We start from the raw sequence: 17374 nt of genomic DNA, 5'->3' as shown, positions 1-17374 counted from the left end.
TCTCCACATCCATGGAGATGATTACCTCCAGCACCTGCTCCACAGACGGCAACATGACCACATTCAAAAGCCTCCTGTTGAACGACAACTGTCAGCACCTGACAAATCCTGTCTGATCCTCAGAGGTCACTCCTGGTAAGCACCCCTCCAAGCGTTTAGCCAGAACCTTAGCTAATATTTTCACGACAATGTTTAATTGTGAAATAGGCCTATAAGACTCACACTCGAAGGAATCCTTTTCGGGATTAGAGAAATTGAGGCCTGCATCAGTGAGGCAGGCAATACCCCTCTCAGCAGAGAATTGGTGAACATTCCCAGTAAGTGCGATGCCAACACGGCCACGAACCGTTTGTAAATTCCAGCCAGCACACCATCCGGCCCCGGTGCATTCCCCAATTGCATGGAACCAATACAGTCCATAACTTCCTCCAACCTCAATGATGCCTCCAGCTCTTCCCCCTTCACCGTTTCTACCACTGGGAGGTCCAATCTGCCCAAAATTGCTCCATCTCCAAGCCATCCTCCGGGGTTCAGACTTGTATAGCCCTCAATAAAAATTCTCAAAAGCTCCATTAATCTTATCCGGGGCAGTAACTAGCTCTCCCCCTTCATCTTTCACCTGAGCTATTTCCCATGTGGCTGCCTGCCATCTCAATTGGTGAGCCAATAATCGACTGGCTTTATCCCCGTACTTCCTCAGCTCTTTTAATAACTTTTTTCACATCCCTTTGCTTATGTTTGAAAGTTCCCCAAACTTCCAGTCTGCCGCTGGCCTTTGCAATATGATATACCTGAGTCCTTGACCTCCTTGTTCAGCCATGGATATTTTTTACCCCTCTCCCCATCTTTCTTCCTCACTGGGATATATCTTAGTTGTGACGAACTGAATATCTCCTTAAACAACTGCCACTGCTACTGTCCTACCTTTTAGCCTTTCTGCTTCCTCTAATCGGCCACATCTGTCCTCATGCCTATGTAATTTCCTTTCTTTAATTCCAGAACCCTAGTGTGGGACTCCACTGTCTCGCTCCCAAACTGAATCTTGGATTCTACCATATTATGGTCGCTACTCCCTAGTGGATCCTTAACTATGAGGTCAATAATTAATCCCTCCTCATTACAGAATAGCAAATCGAGAGTAGCCTCCTCCCTGATTGGTTCCCCAGCCTACTGCTCCAGGAAAACAAATGTAGAACTACTGTTTGGGGACCTATAGATTACACTTTGATTATCTATAGGACCCCCTGTTTGGGAACCTATAGATTATACCTACCAAGGACATCTTCCCTTTAGTATTTATTATTTCTACCCATTGAGTCACATGGACTCGAAACATTAACTGTGTTTCTCGCTCTGCAGTTGCTGCCAGACCTGCTGAGTTCATCCGTTTTCTCTTCTTATTTTATATAAACCAAGGTTATATTCCTTAGAATTTGGCTATTACACTACTGGATGTATGCATGTAGGCTAACAAATAGTGGGTAGGACACAGAGAAGCAAATTTATAGGCTAATTGCAGATTCATGGGGCTCAGTAACAAATTGCAGGATTTAGAATAGAATAGAATCCCTATAGTGCAGATGGAGGCCATTCAGCACCTTGAGTTGACACTAATCTCCGAAGGTGTACTGTCCCCAGGTCCACTCTCCCGTCTACCCCCATATATTAACCTCCACATCCCTAAGGTGTAATTTAGAATGGCCAATCCACCTAGCCTGCACATCTTCGGACCATGAGAGGAAACTGGTGCACCCAGAGGAAACCCACTCAGACACAGGGACAACATGTCCCTGGGCAGCACGGTAGCATAGTGGTTAGCACAATTGCTTCACAGCGCCAGGGTCCCATGTTCTATTGCCGGCTTGGGTCACTGTCTGTGCGGAGTCTGCATGTTCTCCCCGTGTCTGTGTGAGTTTCCTCCGGGTACTCCAGGTTCCTCCCAGTCCAAAGATGTGCAGCAGTAGGTGGATTGGCTGTGCTAAATTGCCCTTAGTGTCCAAAAAAGGTAAGGTAAGGTGGGGTTACGGGGATAGGGTGGAAGTGTGGGGATAGGGTGGAGGTGTGGGCATGGGTAGGGTACTCTTTCCAAGGGCCGGTGCAGACTCAATGGGCTGAATGGCCTCCTTCTGCATTGTAAATTCTGTGATTCTTTGAACATGCAAACGCCCCAAGGCCAGAATTGAGCCCGATGGTCTCTGGGGCTGTGAGACAGCAGTGCTAACCCCTGTGCATTGTGCTGCCTGAAATGTACTTCCCTTACCAGGAATCGAACCCGGGCCACAGTGGTGAAAAGCGGTGCCACATCCTAACCACTAGACCATCAGGGACCACCATGGCTCCCTTAGCTCTGCTGAAGTTTTCTGATGCAGGAATCTGCGCACCATTCCTGGAGAAGGTGATGGAATTGGGATCAAGTTGTTACCTCTGGTTCGGGAGTTAATGCAAGTAACCTGGGCCTTCTCCTGCACTTAAATACGATTCCATGATTGCAGATTTGCGCAGAAACAGAAGAAGCCGCACACAAAGTATTAGGAATAAACTGTATTGCAATGGTTAGACAATGGGAGCTTTATTCACCAAGCTGAAAAGCTGTTTGACGTCACAAATGTTTTCTCAAATGAATCCAGGATTATTAAGAGTTAATTACCACAACTTGCAGTCAGCGTCGATGATTGAAAGTTTTGCTAATTGTTCCATTCTTTAATTAATCATGATTGACCACACACGACAAAATACTCTCCGATTGGAGCTCTGGGCTCAGAGATCAGTAGCACTGAGTGGGCGAAGAATTTCACAGGAGCAATTTGAGATTTACAGTTAAAAATGTGATAAGTGCTTCTGCTGCATAAAACCTGTGACAAACACATAGATTGGAATATTACTGCATGATTTCCCAGTGATAAAAGAAACCGTCTTTCATGAAAAGGTGCTGCTTGAAGTGTAAAAAATGCCTTCAGTCCTGATGCGATCCAGAATTGGTTGATAGATATCTTTGGTCAATGGACAGATCATTCCTTTTGTGGAGATTTCACCTGTTAGAAATGCAATAAGTTTGAACAATGTTCAATTTGAATCGGCAAATGGCTCAAAAGCACAGTGACTATTTCTTCAGGGTGGGGAAGTTTCAGGATGGGAAGAAAGAAACTCTTCGAGAAAGTTGTCCATGGACAATAAAGACTAAAACATATTTGTACAGGTGCATCACTCCCAAAAGCCTCACTTACAAAAGACAATAACTCTATTACTTTGTTTTAAAAGTCTTGACCTAGAATTATATCGAAATTACAGCACAGAAACTGGTGTTTATGCTGCTCATGAGCTTCCTTCCAATCTACGTCATTTAACTCCATCAGGACAATCTTGTATTTCTTTCTCTCTCATCTGTTTATCCAACTTCCATAAATGCATCCACGTTATTTTCCTCAACTGCTCCATGTTGCAGCAGGCTCCACATTCTAACCAGCCTCTTAGTAAAGAGGTTGCTCCTAACGTTCTTATTGAATTTATTGAAGACAATTTCCTATTTATGACCCCCTGTTTTCTCCAAGTGGAAATATTTTTTGTTCATTTACCCTTTATAATTTTAAACTCCTTTATTAAGTCAATCACCCACATCTCCAACTATATCCTATTTCTGATAGAATCACTCAGTGCTGATATCATTTCAAATTGTATAACTGATATAACCTGCCTGATTACTACTGGCTGGGGACTAATGGCAACTCCACAATCCTTCGTGGCCCTCACAAAAATAACTATTGCACATCAGCCAATTCTGTGTTTCCTGAAATAGGAACATGTCTAGATCTGTAGCAATAGTTTATGAAATATGGTGTACACCTGGCACAATATTCAAGGTTAGTTTATTAATAGATATGCCTTTTTGTTTGTCAGAACAGGTTTTATGTGCAGATAATAAGTTGGCAAGCTGAATTCCTATCATTAATGGCGTCCGCACTGGCATTTTACTCCCATAATCCTTCTTGGCCAACAAATTGGTATTGTAATCATTGCTCCGGTTGCAATACAGGTGTCCATTTATCACAATATCAATCAGGATCATAGAATAGAATCCCTACCGTGCAGAAAGAGGCCATTTGACCCAACGGGTCTGCACCGACCCTCTGAAAGAGCACTACCCACACCCAATCTCTCACCCTATCCTTGTAACCCCACCTAACCTGCACATATATGGTCACTAAGGGGTAATTTAGCATGGCCAGTTCACCTAACCTGCACATCTTTGGACTGTGGGAGGAAACTGGAGCACCCGGAGGAAACCCACACAGGCACAGGGAGAACTTGCAAATTCCACACAGTCACCCGAGGCCAGAATTGAACCTGGATCTCTGGTCCTTCCTTGTACAAAGTAAGATCCCAAAAGCAATAAATGAGACAAGTGACTAGTTAGGGGCAGCATGGTAGCATAGTGGTTGGCGCGGTTGCTTCACAGCTCCAGGGTCCCAGGTTCGATTCCCGGCTGGGTCACTGTCTGTGCGGAGTCTACACATCCTCCCCATGTGTACGTGGGTTTCCTCCGGGTGCTCCGGTTTCTTCCCACAGTCCAAAGATGTGCAGGTTATGTGGAGTAGCCATGATAAATTGCCCTTAGTGTCCAAAGTTGCCCTTAGTGTTGGTTGAGTGGGGTTACTGGGTTATGGGGATAACCCAGTCTTTCCAAGAGCCGGTGCAGACTCGATGGGCCGAATGGCCTCCTTCTGCACTGTAAATTCTATAGTTAATCTCTTTTTATGGTGTTGGTTGAGGGAGGTCATTTCCCAGTACACCAAGAGAATAGTGTGCTGAAATCTTTGCATCTACCTGAATAGGGAGGCAACATGTCAGCTGAAAGGTGACACCTCCAGCAGTACAGCACACTTTCAGGAATACGCTGAAACATTATCCCACATTATGGCTCTAAATCCTCAAGCTTCTAAGAGTAAGGCTGATGTGTCCCTACTTCAGTACCAATTTGACTGAGGGAAAGCCATTGTTCCTCGAGACCTATTTTTGGGGGACCTTGGTTTCCTTGTACCAATTTGCATAAGGATCCAGGATTTGTCCCATCTTATTGAGCACTGCCACAGAAAGAGAAGTATTCGGAACCCTTGTAATAGAGAGAAACATTTATGAGACCCTCACACAATAATCTGTTCGAAAAGGATTTACCATCTAATATCATCTCGGCACCAATAGCACAAGGGTAACCAACAGTTTTTGCCATTGCTGAGAAACCACCAACATCACCATAGACCACCAGACTATCGTGCTTAGTTTCCAGTTGACCTGAAGTATGTCTAATGCCAACGTCATTCCGCAAGACAACCAAATCTCTTTCACCCGGAGCTGAAACAAAAGAGGGCATATCACAAACTGGAATCAGTCGTATGATTTCAATTACAACAGGCACAATTCTAAGTTAATGTGTGGCGGGTTTTTCAGGGAGTTTCCCGCCAGCTCTGCCGCCGAGTTCCCCACCATTATTCAATGTCACTTTTTGGGGCCTTGGGGAGTTGCTCACCGGTTTAGACCACACTTACAATGTTTTTTAGCACTGGGGAGCTGAATTTAGATCAGTCACCATTTTGAAAGGGTGCCCCAATCTCTAAGTGAGCTTGTGGATCCCCCCACACTCCCACCCATGGGCAATATCATCCCCCACACACATGGACACTATGTGAGGACACCCCGCTATGGGGGCCCTTGGGGTCCCCCCGTTTCAGCCCCCCCCCCCAAAAATCTCCTTACAGCATGCCCTCTTTTCCAGGACCCCCACCTATCACCCCGAGGCCACCAGTCACCTGACCTGCTCTCGCCTACCTTTATAACCCCCCACCCTAATTTCATGGGCATGGCCCCTCTCGCCTCCTGGCACTTGGCAGTGCCACATTGGACTCAGGCACTCTTGCACTGCTACCCTGACACCCAGGCAGTGTTCCTGCTGGCCTGGCCTTCCAGGGGAGGGCCAGGGTGCCACCCTGCACGTACCCTGACTACCCTGGGGTCTCCGGTGGCCCGGGAGACCCTCCAGGTGCTGTTCCTCTTGGTTTGTGTGGACCAGCACTGATCGGCACCCGGCTGCAGCCTCCCCGGAGATAGGTGTGCGAACCTATTTCCGCGAGAGGCGTTTTGTCACGCCCATTTGGCGCGGAGTTCTGACTCCGACGTCTCACTGGACTTAGGAGTATCTCGTGTGACCTAGATCGTGTCGGGAAGCTCGCTGGAAGCCTCTCCCGGGATTCTCCAGCCGCGTTGTGCACTCGCTTGAGCCCAATGCGGCCGGTGAATCGCACCCAACCTGTTTTCAAGTACATATTGAAGGTATAGGACCACTACACCTAAACACATTACATGTTGAAAATCAACAGAGTAAATGCATCTTAATCCATGGATTAAATGGGAATGGACATATCTCTCCAACAAAGCCGTGATCTCAACTTGATGGGCGTGATTGAACTGCCAAGCTGTGCCTGAACATGCCATGGTGCAGCGTAGCCAATAGAAACCAGGAGACGCCGCTACCAGGATCTACCCGGCTCACAACACCTCCTGAGATCTAATGCAATCTTATATCTAATGTAAAATCCACCCATTGCGGGCAGGATCATCTTTAGACAAATCTGCATATTAAAATGAGACAGCTAGTCTCACTTTAATGTATAGTTTTCCTAATGTACCTGAGGTGTTGGGATCTATGCCCTTCGCTCAGAGATCTTGGGCGAGTGCCGTTCAGTACTGATCTCCACAAACGGGGACCAGACAGAATGGCACTCATGGGCATCTCATGATGGCTCCAGAGATCGGGACTCCATTTAAAAATGGCATCCTGATCTCTCTCTACACTGGAGTGAGGGGGAGGGGGGAGGGGGGAGGGGGAGATTAATCGGCCCCCTCCACTGAAATCTGTCAGTGCCATATCGTGAAAAAATGAGGGATCCCACACTTCAGGTAAGTAAAGGATATTGGTCAGGCCTGCCTGACAGACGCCAATGAGGGGGAATGTGGTGGGTAGTCAGGTTTTCACAGAATCACAGAATTGTTATGGGCATGGCAGGAGGGCATTTGGCCCATCATGTCTGCACCGGCTCGCCAAGCGAGCATCATGACTTAGTGCCATTCTCCAGCCCTTTCCCCATACCCCTGCACATTGTTTCTATTTAAGTAATCATCTGATACCCTCTGATAGAAACCTACACGTCACCCTCTTCAATGCTTCGATTTAAGCTGCCTCCACCACACATTCAGGCAGTGCATTCCAGAACTACTCATTGTGTGTCAAAGTATTTTTCTCAGATCGCTTTGGCTTTTTTTGCAAATCACTTTAAATATGTGCCCTCTCGTTCTGGACCCTTTTATGGGTGGGAACAGTTCCTCCCGATCTACTCTATCCTCCCTCCCCCTAATTTTGAACATCTCTATCAAATCTCCTCTCCAAGGAGAACAGTCCCATCCTCGCCAATCTATCCTCAGAACTGAAGTTTCTCATCCCTGGAACCATTCTTGGAAACCTCTTCTGCATGCTCTCCAATCTGTTCACATCCTTCCTATTGTGTGGCACCCAGACTGTAAACAGTACTGCAGCGGAGGTCTAACTCGTGTTAGGTGTTAGGGTGGGGAAGACCTTTGGGTGGCACTCCTGATGGCCACAAGGGACCCCACAAAGGAGCTCCCCCCCCCCCCCACTTTCTGCCTGACAGCAGCCCCTGAATGCTGCTGGGCTATTCACCACTAAGTGGTCACTTAGGGGCTTCAATAGCCCAAGGCTGGGAAACCTGCCTGATGTGTTGCCTGCTCACTGCATTATGGGAGGCAGGCCAGAGGAGGGTGGAAAGGAAGTCCCTTACACCTTCAAATTCACCAGCGGGGGACCGAAAAATTCACCCCACTACCCCTGTCCCACTTTCTTCCATTGTCCACAGTCTGACTAGTTTTCAAAAGCATTGTGACTTTGGAAAGTCATGACAAATGCCACATTCAAGCAAATGTTTCCATTCTTAATATTCATTCTCAATATAAAACACCAATGGCTGAAAATAATTTCTTCTGCGTTATTCCTTTAGTAGAAAATACCAACTAATCTCCAATGACATTGCTCACAAATTATTTAAAGAGTTACTGGAATGGAATCAGTCTCAGCAGCTAACACTGATTTTGACCTGGTCATAAATTGAACTGAGCATACATAAACATTCAAGGCATCAACTTAGCTAAAACTTCAGTTAGGATTTTACAAAATCTAGGGACGGGATTCTCCCACACTTGGGGCGATGGCCCGATGCCGGCTCCAAGAGCGGCACGAACCACTCCGGCGTCGGTCCACCCGGAAGTTGGGGAATCCTCTGCACATCCGGGGGCTAGGCCAGCGGCGGAGGGGTTGGCGCCACGCCAACCGGCGGCGAAGGGCCGTCATGGGATGGCGCAAGTTGGCGCATGCGCAGAACCGCCGCAGTGTTTCCTGCACATGCGCAGGGGGTTCCTTCTCCGCACCGGCCATGGCGGAGTCTTACAGAGGCCGGCGCGGAGGGAAAGAGTGCCCCCACAGCACAGGCCCCGATTGCGGGCCAGGCCACCGTGCCCCCCCCCCCCCCCCCCCCCGGGGCCAGTTCCCCCCGTGGACTCCGCTAGCCGCCCTCAAAGCCAGGTCCCGCCGGGATGGACCATGTCTATTTCACGCCAGCGGGACTGGCCGGAAACGAGCGGCCAACGGACCCCGACCGGCGCGACGTGGTCCCCGTCCCCGCCCGAAAACCGGCGCCGGAGAATTCAGCAGCCGGCGTCGGTGCGGGATTCATGCCCCCCCCCCCCCCCCCGGTGATTCTCCAACCCGGCCCGGGGGGGGGGGGGGGGGGGGGGTCAGAGAATCCCGCCCTAGGTCTTTCAATTTTGCAGGTCATGCCTTCTCTCACATTGTTATTCATTCCTAAGACATAAAGAAACGCAATAGTAATGTTAAGGCATGGGAAAATGTAATGCTCTACTTACCATAGGAAAGTTTGGGCTCAATGTGCTTTGCAAAAGTGTCCAGAATGTTCCGTTCTTTCTGAACAGGGTTGTCTTCCAGAATTCCAAGCCTTTATTGAAAGCAAATCAATGTCAGTACAAGCAAAGGAGGCATTTTACCAAATGTGTCAATTAAAACAGTCTTTTTCAATAAGGTATTGGGTCCAGTACGTTGGAACACAGACAAGCTATAATGGAATGATTCTCTGTCTCAGCATACCTTGGGTGATATGAACAGAAAGAGAGAGAGAGGGAGAGAAAATAAAAAAAGAGCAAACAGAAAAAAGAGCAAACAGAAAGAGAGATCAGAGGGACTGTTAAACTGATTTTGTGGAAATCCCACAGAATCAAAGAATTCTTGCATAAATCTCGTACAACAGAACGAGCAGAGACTGAAAAGATCACTGTCCTATTCCCTCAGCAAGCACACAAAGACATTTAATGCTTTAAAATAGGTAATCTGGCTACAAATCGAAAGCTTTTATGGTTATTAGAAACATATTTTTCAATTATATCACCACTTAATTCTTCAAATCTTATAAATACTTGGCAAACCTCCTTCTCCAAATAACCTTGAAGGTGGTGAGTTTGGGTCTTAAGACAGCCCTCCCATCTCAAGCACCCTCCACCTTGCAATTTGTACACCCAGACTGCTAGATCGAGTGTCACACAAACTTGAAAAGTGCTAGCTCAGGAAGTGATAGAATGTACACGTAGTTCCCCGGCCATCATTATTGCATCAGTTCATCATGTCAGGTCACTGTGAACTGAATCTCAGTGGCAATGACAGAGAACACAACCACTGTCCCAATTCTCTGGACAAGGACAAAGCATGTGACCTTCAAGAGACGAACAGCAGAAAGAAAAAAAAAACAGGTGTTGTCTCACCACATCACGGTGCTCATTCTGTGATCATCTCTTTCAATCTTCTCATAGACAGCTTCTTGGAGGCTTGCGAAACTGCTGGATGGTGCAATTCCCACCAAGTTACACATGAGCTCTCTCTGTACAAACACAAATTTCAAATAGCTTGATCAGAATAATGAGTTGGGACGACAGAGGCAAAGGAAGCAAGGGGACGGAAAGGAGGAAGAGAAAGCCAATAACAAAAGAGCCGCATTCTACTTTTATGCTACACTAATATACTTTTAGATTTTAAATTGAGTGCGCCATTGCTCACTGGACAAACGCTGACCACAAGGTCAACCCCTTCTTTATTTGGGTGACAAATACCACACAAGGTTTAGGGGCTGGTTTAGCACAACTGGGCTAAATCGCTGGCTTTTAAAGCAGACCAAGGCAGGCCAGCAGCACGGTTCAATTCCCGTACCAGCCTCCCCGAACAGGCGCCGGAATGTGGTGACTAGGGGCATTTGAAGCCTACTTGTGACAATAAGCAATTTTCATTTCATTTCATTTTCAAGTATAAACTGTTGTTTTGCCGTATGTAAAAGCAAAGGGTGTAACCTGAGAAATAGGGCTGGAGGAAGTTGCATAGATGTTGTAACATAAGGGCATGAAGGGGCTGGAGTTGTAGCAACTCACTTAAAAACCATTTGGTCAATAGCTCTCCAATCATGTTAGACAGAAGAGGAATATCCTCCTAGTGCATCTGAAAAATAAGCGATGAATAAATATAGGTAGTTCTGCTCTACTGTCTCCTTTGCTCCAGATTAGCAACTTATACCCTCTTACCCGCACCCCAGCAATAATCTATCTAATGATCATGACTAACACCAGGTTTAAAATAAGGGACGTAATTTAACGGGTGAAGCACTAAGTGGTTCTAAGTGGCAGTAAGTAGCAGACGCGACTTCCCGTGTGCTTACAGGTGGGACCACGACCGGTATCTAATGGCAACTAGTGCCGCAAAAGATCCCCACAGGCATCACAGCGGAAATGGCCACCCCGCCAGCTGACTCGCCTGGGCAAGGCTCGGCAGCTCCCCGCTAAGGAGGAGCAGCTCATAAAACTCTCCCCCCCCCCCCCCCACCCACCAAGCAAACTCCAGTCAGCACACAGCCATGCCACTACAGAGACCTGCTCGAAGCTGACCTGCCCAGGCTGCTGGACGCAATGGAAGTGAGACAGGACATCCTGTTCAGATGAGGGGGTCGAAGGATTAGCCACAGGGTCGCACCTGGCATTGATCCTGCCCACAAGCCCCAATCTAACCTCCCGACAGAGAATTGCGATTTGCCGTGAAATCAGCTCACGCCACGATTTCGGCATTGAAACCGATTCTCCGCTGAATCGCGTTTCCTGATTTTGGTGGTGGCCGGCGGAGAATTACCCCCAAAATCTTCAAAAAGCCAGTGCAATTGGCCAGCATTATCGAACGCCACTATTTATTTGTTCTCATTGCATTAAACATATTCAGAGACCTATTTGTGAGTTGTAACCTGGTGCAGTTATATTAATGCAGCTGAAAATGGGTCCAAGCATTTTTAAGCAGTGTCTAGTCCACCACCTGTAACCTTACATAACTGAAAATGACGTAAATCTATACTGAACCATTCGCTCATTTCACTGCTGCACATTTCGGAGTAAATTCAATGTTTTAATATTCAGAAATAATGAGTGCAACTCCCCCCTGCCCAATTCCTGCTGCCTAGTCTCACTCCTTTATCACTGTTGCAGGCCGCTCTCCTAATTCCTGTTGCACCACCGCCCACACCCCATCCCATCACTAGTGCAGCCCACATCCCTCTCCAGCCCCAGCGCAGCCCATCTGCCCCCTTCCACCAATCATCCTTTTGGTGTGAAGCGCCTTCCCATATCTGGTGCACAACCCCCTGTCCCTCAGCCTCCCCTGCAATTGCTATGTTCCAGCGCAGTTTCTATACCAATGAATGAATGAAATGAAATGAATGAATGAAAATCACTTATTGTCACAAGTAGGCTTCAATGAAGTTACTGTGAAAAGCCCCTAGTCGCCACATTCCGGCGCCTGTTCGGGGAGGCTGGTACGGGAATTGAACCGTGCTGCTGGCCTGCCTTGGTCTGCTTTCAAAGCCAGCGATTTAGCCCTGTTCTAAACAGCCCCTGCGACCATCCACCCATTTTTCCCTGGCCACCAGCTGCCATTTACATCCCACTGGGGCAACAAATGAGATCCTTAAGTGGGCATTAATTTCCCGCTTAACAGCCTCAATTGGCCACAGGCTGGCAGGCTCGCCAAAGCCACCTCCGATGCTGATATAACTGCAGTGGGGGCAGGGGCAAGTGGGTAGCTGGTGGTCAGGCTGCCTGCTCGATCTAGCGAGCCCCAGCCTTCAAATCTATTGATGGGGGAGCATACAAACCTTTTCTCGGTGTACATTGAGGTCTATTTTGCAATTGGCTCCAAATCTTACATTTTATTTTACATCTAAGACATCTCATTATTGGCCCCTCCATCACCCGAAGCATTCAACTTCTAACTACCAGGTTCAATTTGAAATCATTGCTATTAAAGCGAGGGGTGGCATTGCAATGAACTGTCATTCCAATGTGCGGCCTATTGGAGATTTGGAGTGTTCACACGTGGGTTCACTTTACAAATTCCTGGGCCAAATTTATTTTTCAGGATAACGGGGGCTCAGCACCTCCCCCCGCCCCCCCCCCCCCGAAGAGTCGACAGGGATTACTCCAGCAGCCTCATCACGCTCTAACATGGTTGATTGGCAGAAGGCGGGACTCTTGTCCGTCCCCAGAAGGAGGTCCTGCCTTGGAGAGCTGACGACACAGAAGCTCCCCAGTCATTCCAGGAAGAGCACTGCAGTGGCCAGTTGAGGTTAGCAGGGAACTGCCTGGAACCCAAAGAGAAGTGGCAGGCATCAGAGGGAGGAGGGTTATGTGAGTGAAGGTCTGGAGGGGGTGGAGGGTGTGGTTGTTTAGGGTCTTGGGAGGTAGGTCAACTGGGGAGGGGAGAAGAGAGGTCTGAATGGGAGAGCCCTGATTAGAGGGCGCACTCAGTCAGAAAAAGGCTTCTGATAGAGGCACCCACTCCCGCTTCGCACCCGACATCACATTTATTTTTGGATTTCTCCCCCGTCACTGATCTATTTATTTTTCCAGTCAAGGAGGATAAATTGCATGAACAGACGCAGAAGGGAAATATCAAGGCTAACCAAAGAAAATTATCAATAATACTTCTACCGCCAGAAATAAACAAAATGGAATAAACAGTGTTAGCAATCAAAATAGTTTCTGCAATTCTCAAAAACCAACATTTCAGAACGGTTGGAGAAAAATATATTTAAAATGAATTACAAAATGACTCAAAGATTGACCCAGATGCTGTCAGTAATACAGTAGTTTAGTTCCGAAATAGGGGGCAGGATTCTCTCACCCCTGGGTCGGGCCGGAGAATTGGCAGAACTGGCGTGAATCGCGCCACGCCGCCCCAACGCTGGTCCGCCGATTCTCCGGCAAGCGGAGAATTGGCGCCGGCTTGGCCACGCTAAAAAATCCGAGTCCCGTCGGCACCGTTCACACCTGCTCTTACCCAGCGGGACCTCAGCGTGGATGCATCTGGGGGCGGCCTGGTGGGGGCGGGGGGGGATGGGGGGGGGGGGGTTCCGACCGCAGTGGGGGGCCTCCACTGTGGCCTGGCCCGCGATCGGGGCCTACCGATCGACGGGCCGGCCTCTCGAGCTGGGGGCCTCTTTTGCTCCGCGCCAGCCCCTGTAACCCTACGCCATGTTGCTTCGGGGCTGGCGCGGAGAAAGGAACCACTGCACACGCGCGCATTGGCGCCGGCCCCACTGCGCGTGCGCATACCCGGCTCACCCATCTGACGCCGGGATCGGCAGCTGGGGCGGCGTGGGTCGCTCCAGTGCCGTGCTGGCACCCTGTATGGGTCAGAATTGCTGCTCCTGAGGCTATGTTGACGCCGGCGAGAAACGCGATGGCGTTTACGACGGCGTCAACACTTAGCCTCAGGATTAGAGAATCCCGCCCAGGATTAGGGAAAGAAGGCGTTCTGTATTTTCAGTTATTGGTATTGCACACCAAGTATATAAAACCCTCAGAATAATCCTGCAAAACTTGGAGTATTGGCCACACTTGGAGTATAGTGTTCAATTCTGGCCGCCACACTACCAGAAGGATGTGGAGGCTTTAGAGAGGGTGCAGAAGAGATTTACCAGAATGTTGCCTGGTATGGAGGGCATAAGCTATGAGGAGCGATTGAATAAACTCGGTTTGTTCTCACTGGAACGAAGGAGGTTGAGGGGCGACCTGATAGAGGTATACAAAATTATGAGGGGCATAGACAGAGTGGATAGTCAGAGGCTTTTCCCCAGGGTAGAGGGGTCAATTACTAGGGGGCATAGGTTTAAGGTGAGAGGGGCAAGGTTTAGAGTAGATGTACGAGGCAAGTTTTTTACGCAGAGGGTAGTGGGTGCCTGGAACTTGCTACCGGAGGAGGTAGTGGAAGCAGGGACGATAGGGACATTTAAGGGGCATCTTGACAAATATATGAATAGGATGGGAATAGAAGGATACGGACCCAGGAAGTGTAGAAGATTGTAGTTTAGTCAGGCAGCATGGTCGGCACGGGCTTGGAGGGCCGAAGGGCCTGTTCCTGTGCTGTACATTTCTTTGTTCTTTGTAAAACCACCCCCTGTGCAATATTCAATGAAACAAATTGACATACCCAGGTGATAGGAGGAGCTTCAGGACTAAGCAGCACGTTTGGGTCAGGATTGATCAATCCCAGTTTGTTAAATCCTTTCATCGTATTTGCATATCCCTGAAAGAGGACACAGGACAATATCTATACACGGTCATATGTTTCATTACAGAAACGGCACTGCAAATGACAAAAATCATCAACAGATTAAACATCATCCAGATCAATCTCTTTTAAGGCGCTTGATATTGTTTCCCTCTGGATTGGCGGATGGCTGTTGGATGAATATTTAATGAAACAACTTGTCTGCTTAGAAGATGAAAATGGTTGAATCATTCTTTGGCAGAGCGTGAAAGCCAATTCCTGAAATCTCCTGTAATCTTTCAGGAGGACCCACTCATCCAAGAGGTGCACATATGGATTTGGAACAGAAAACAGATGCTGATATTAAACAGACGACAAGAAATAATCTGCAGGAAAATAGGCCTATTTTCACAGCGACAAGTAACACGTAAAACCCTGTAACTGTAACAATGTCTAGGGAAGAGAATAAATGCAAAGAACAAAAAGGTGAAGCTGCATAATAAGTTCCTCATGAAACACAATGGCAAGAACCGACGCCTAAATTGATTAGTGAATCAGATACTTCGGTTCTGTAAAACATGACAGATGGTTGAGCGATAGTGAAGATATCCAGAATAGGAGGAAAGCCAATAACAACAACTTGCATTCATAGAGCACAGTTAACATAGGAGAAGTGGCCAAAACCTTGATCAAAGAGGGGGCTTTTGAGGAGTGCCTTGAAGGAGGAAAGAAAGATAGACAGACAGAAAGGCTTAGGGAGGAAATTCCAGAGCCTAGAACCTCACACAGCTGAAGGTAATGCTGGATGTACAAGAGATCAAACTTGGAGGAATGCAGAGATCCTGGACGATTTTATAGTGAAGTAACACACTTCACGGACAAGCTAAGGGAGAGAGGAGAGGAGAAAATCAAAATTATATCAAAAACAATTATCATTATATTCTTGATTATACCCATCACTGATCAAGACGGACGATGATTTCAGGCACTTTCTGTGCTTTGAACCGAGTGGAAAGCGAACACTCTGCAGTTCCCAGTCACCCAGCACTACAGAGGGGCGAGTGCGAGTTGAAAGAAGGCGAATAGCAAAGCTGCCAGGAGTGTGAGATTCCCCCAGAGTGAGCAACAAAATTAACCACATTCAAAAAAAATATTTTTTCAATTTCAAAGTGTCTTACGTTCCTGTTGGACTTTAACCTGGTGTTGCAAGACTTCTTACAGTGAGACCATGGTTAATCTGTATCCTAATTCAAATCATCCATCTTGGCTCCCTATTCCTCAATAACCCTGGCTTGCAAAAATCTGTCCTGAAAGTATTGCTTTTTCTGGGAGGAAATTTCACACTTTTACCACTTTGGTGTGAAGAAGTGTTTTCTAACTTCTTCCCTGAATGGACTGACTCTTGATTTTGAGGTGACGACCCCTGTCCTGGACCAGCAAAAATTGTTTCTCTCTATCTGCCCTTCCAATTCCTTTCAGAATTTTCTGTCAGGTTTCTCCCTTCACCTTCAGTGTTCCAGGGAACACAAGCCTAGTGAATGTAATAACTCCTTGTAATATACTCCTTGGTATAAATATAAAAAGACAACCGCCCCCCACCAACATCTGCCCATAATCAGTTTCTTGAAAAAGGAGATGAAGGGCTGCCACCTCAAGTAAGCCCCTTCCACCAACCCTCTCATGGTATTCACAAGGTGCAAAAAAAATACATCAAGTTCCCCCTAGCAAGCCTAGGCCAAGCGACACCAGGTACCTCCACCCAAGCAGAACCCGTTTACGGGCTATTATCGAAGCGAAGGTTAGGACATTTGCCCTCGTCCCCATCTGCAGCACCGACAAGTCCAATTCTCCCAATATGTTCACGAACAGGCAGCTCCAGCCGAACTCAGTGGGGATTCCAGCTGAACTGGATGAAACCTGACTGTGATCACCCTTGGTGGCTGCCCAGATCTGGACTTCTGCCTCAGCCATCAATGGGCCTCGTACAACTCAGGAGTGGTCGAAAAGATGCCCTCCCCCACCAACGTTCAGAACATCTTGGACATATAGTCCATGGATGTGGAGCCCTCCAGCCCCTCTGGCAGACCAATTAATCTTAAATTTTGACACCTGGACCGGTTCTCCAGATCGTCAACCTTGGCTTTTAGTGCTCTGCGCTCCTCAGCCAACAACGCCATTCCTGCCTCCAGGGAGACAATCTGATCACTATGGTCAGAGAGCACCACCTCCACCTTATGAATCATTGCCCCTTGTACCTCTATCTGCCGATCCATCTTAACCATGGTCTCCCGAATTGGGGCCAAAGCCCTCATTGCTTTCTCCAGATCCTCAGCGACCGCTTGCCACTGTTTCTTAAATTTGTCGGTCAAGAAGCTAACCCAATGTCTCAGTCGACTACTGAGGGGCCAACGACACAGCAGGTGCCTCCGCCGTGATCCCCCCCGTGCTGAGGCTCAAGGGACTTTTGAGTCGGACAACAATCCCTTGTCCGACTTCTGCCTTGTGTTCTATTTATCGGACATTATCCGTATGAGGGGGATCTTATTCCATCAAACTACAACAATTTCCTCCAAAGAAATCGCCCATAAACCGGGCAAAATGAGCCAAAAACAATGTACCCTGGTGGGAGCCACCACGTGAGCGACTGGTCACCTCACAGTCACCACGGGAATT

General features: G+C 47.8%; 1 protein-coding gene across 1 annotated transcript in view; it reads right to left on the bottom strand.

Annotated features, from left to right (window-relative positions):
- Nucleotides 1–2553: 2553 nt before the first annotated feature.
- Nucleotides 2554–17374, bottom strand: part of aass (aminoadipate-semialdehyde synthase) — a 151419-nt gene continuing 136598 nt past the window's right edge. Inside the window, exons 20-24 of the mRNA XM_072484492.1 lie at nucleotides 14642–14737; nucleotides 9889–10004; nucleotides 8983–9071; nucleotides 5170–5346; nucleotides 2554–3032 (exon numbers count right to left, since the gene is read on the bottom strand). Of these exons, the coding sequence (XP_072340593.1) occupies nucleotides 2917–3032; nucleotides 5170–5346; nucleotides 8983–9071; nucleotides 9889–10004; nucleotides 14642–14737 (594 nt within the window). The 3' untranslated portion in view covers nucleotides 2554–2916. The remainder of the gene's footprint in view (nucleotides 3033–5169; nucleotides 5347–8982; nucleotides 9072–9888; nucleotides 10005–14641; nucleotides 14738–17374) is intronic.

Source organism: Scyliorhinus torazame, chromosome 19, assembly GCF_047496885.1.
Source record: "Scyliorhinus torazame isolate Kashiwa2021f chromosome 19, sScyTor2.1, whole genome shotgun sequence".
Classification (NCBI taxonomy): domain Eukaryota; kingdom Metazoa; phylum Chordata; class Chondrichthyes; order Carcharhiniformes; family Scyliorhinidae; genus Scyliorhinus; species Scyliorhinus torazame.
The sequence above is the reverse complement of the archived record's forward strand: the minus strand, read 5'-3'. Positions and strand labels throughout refer to the sequence as shown.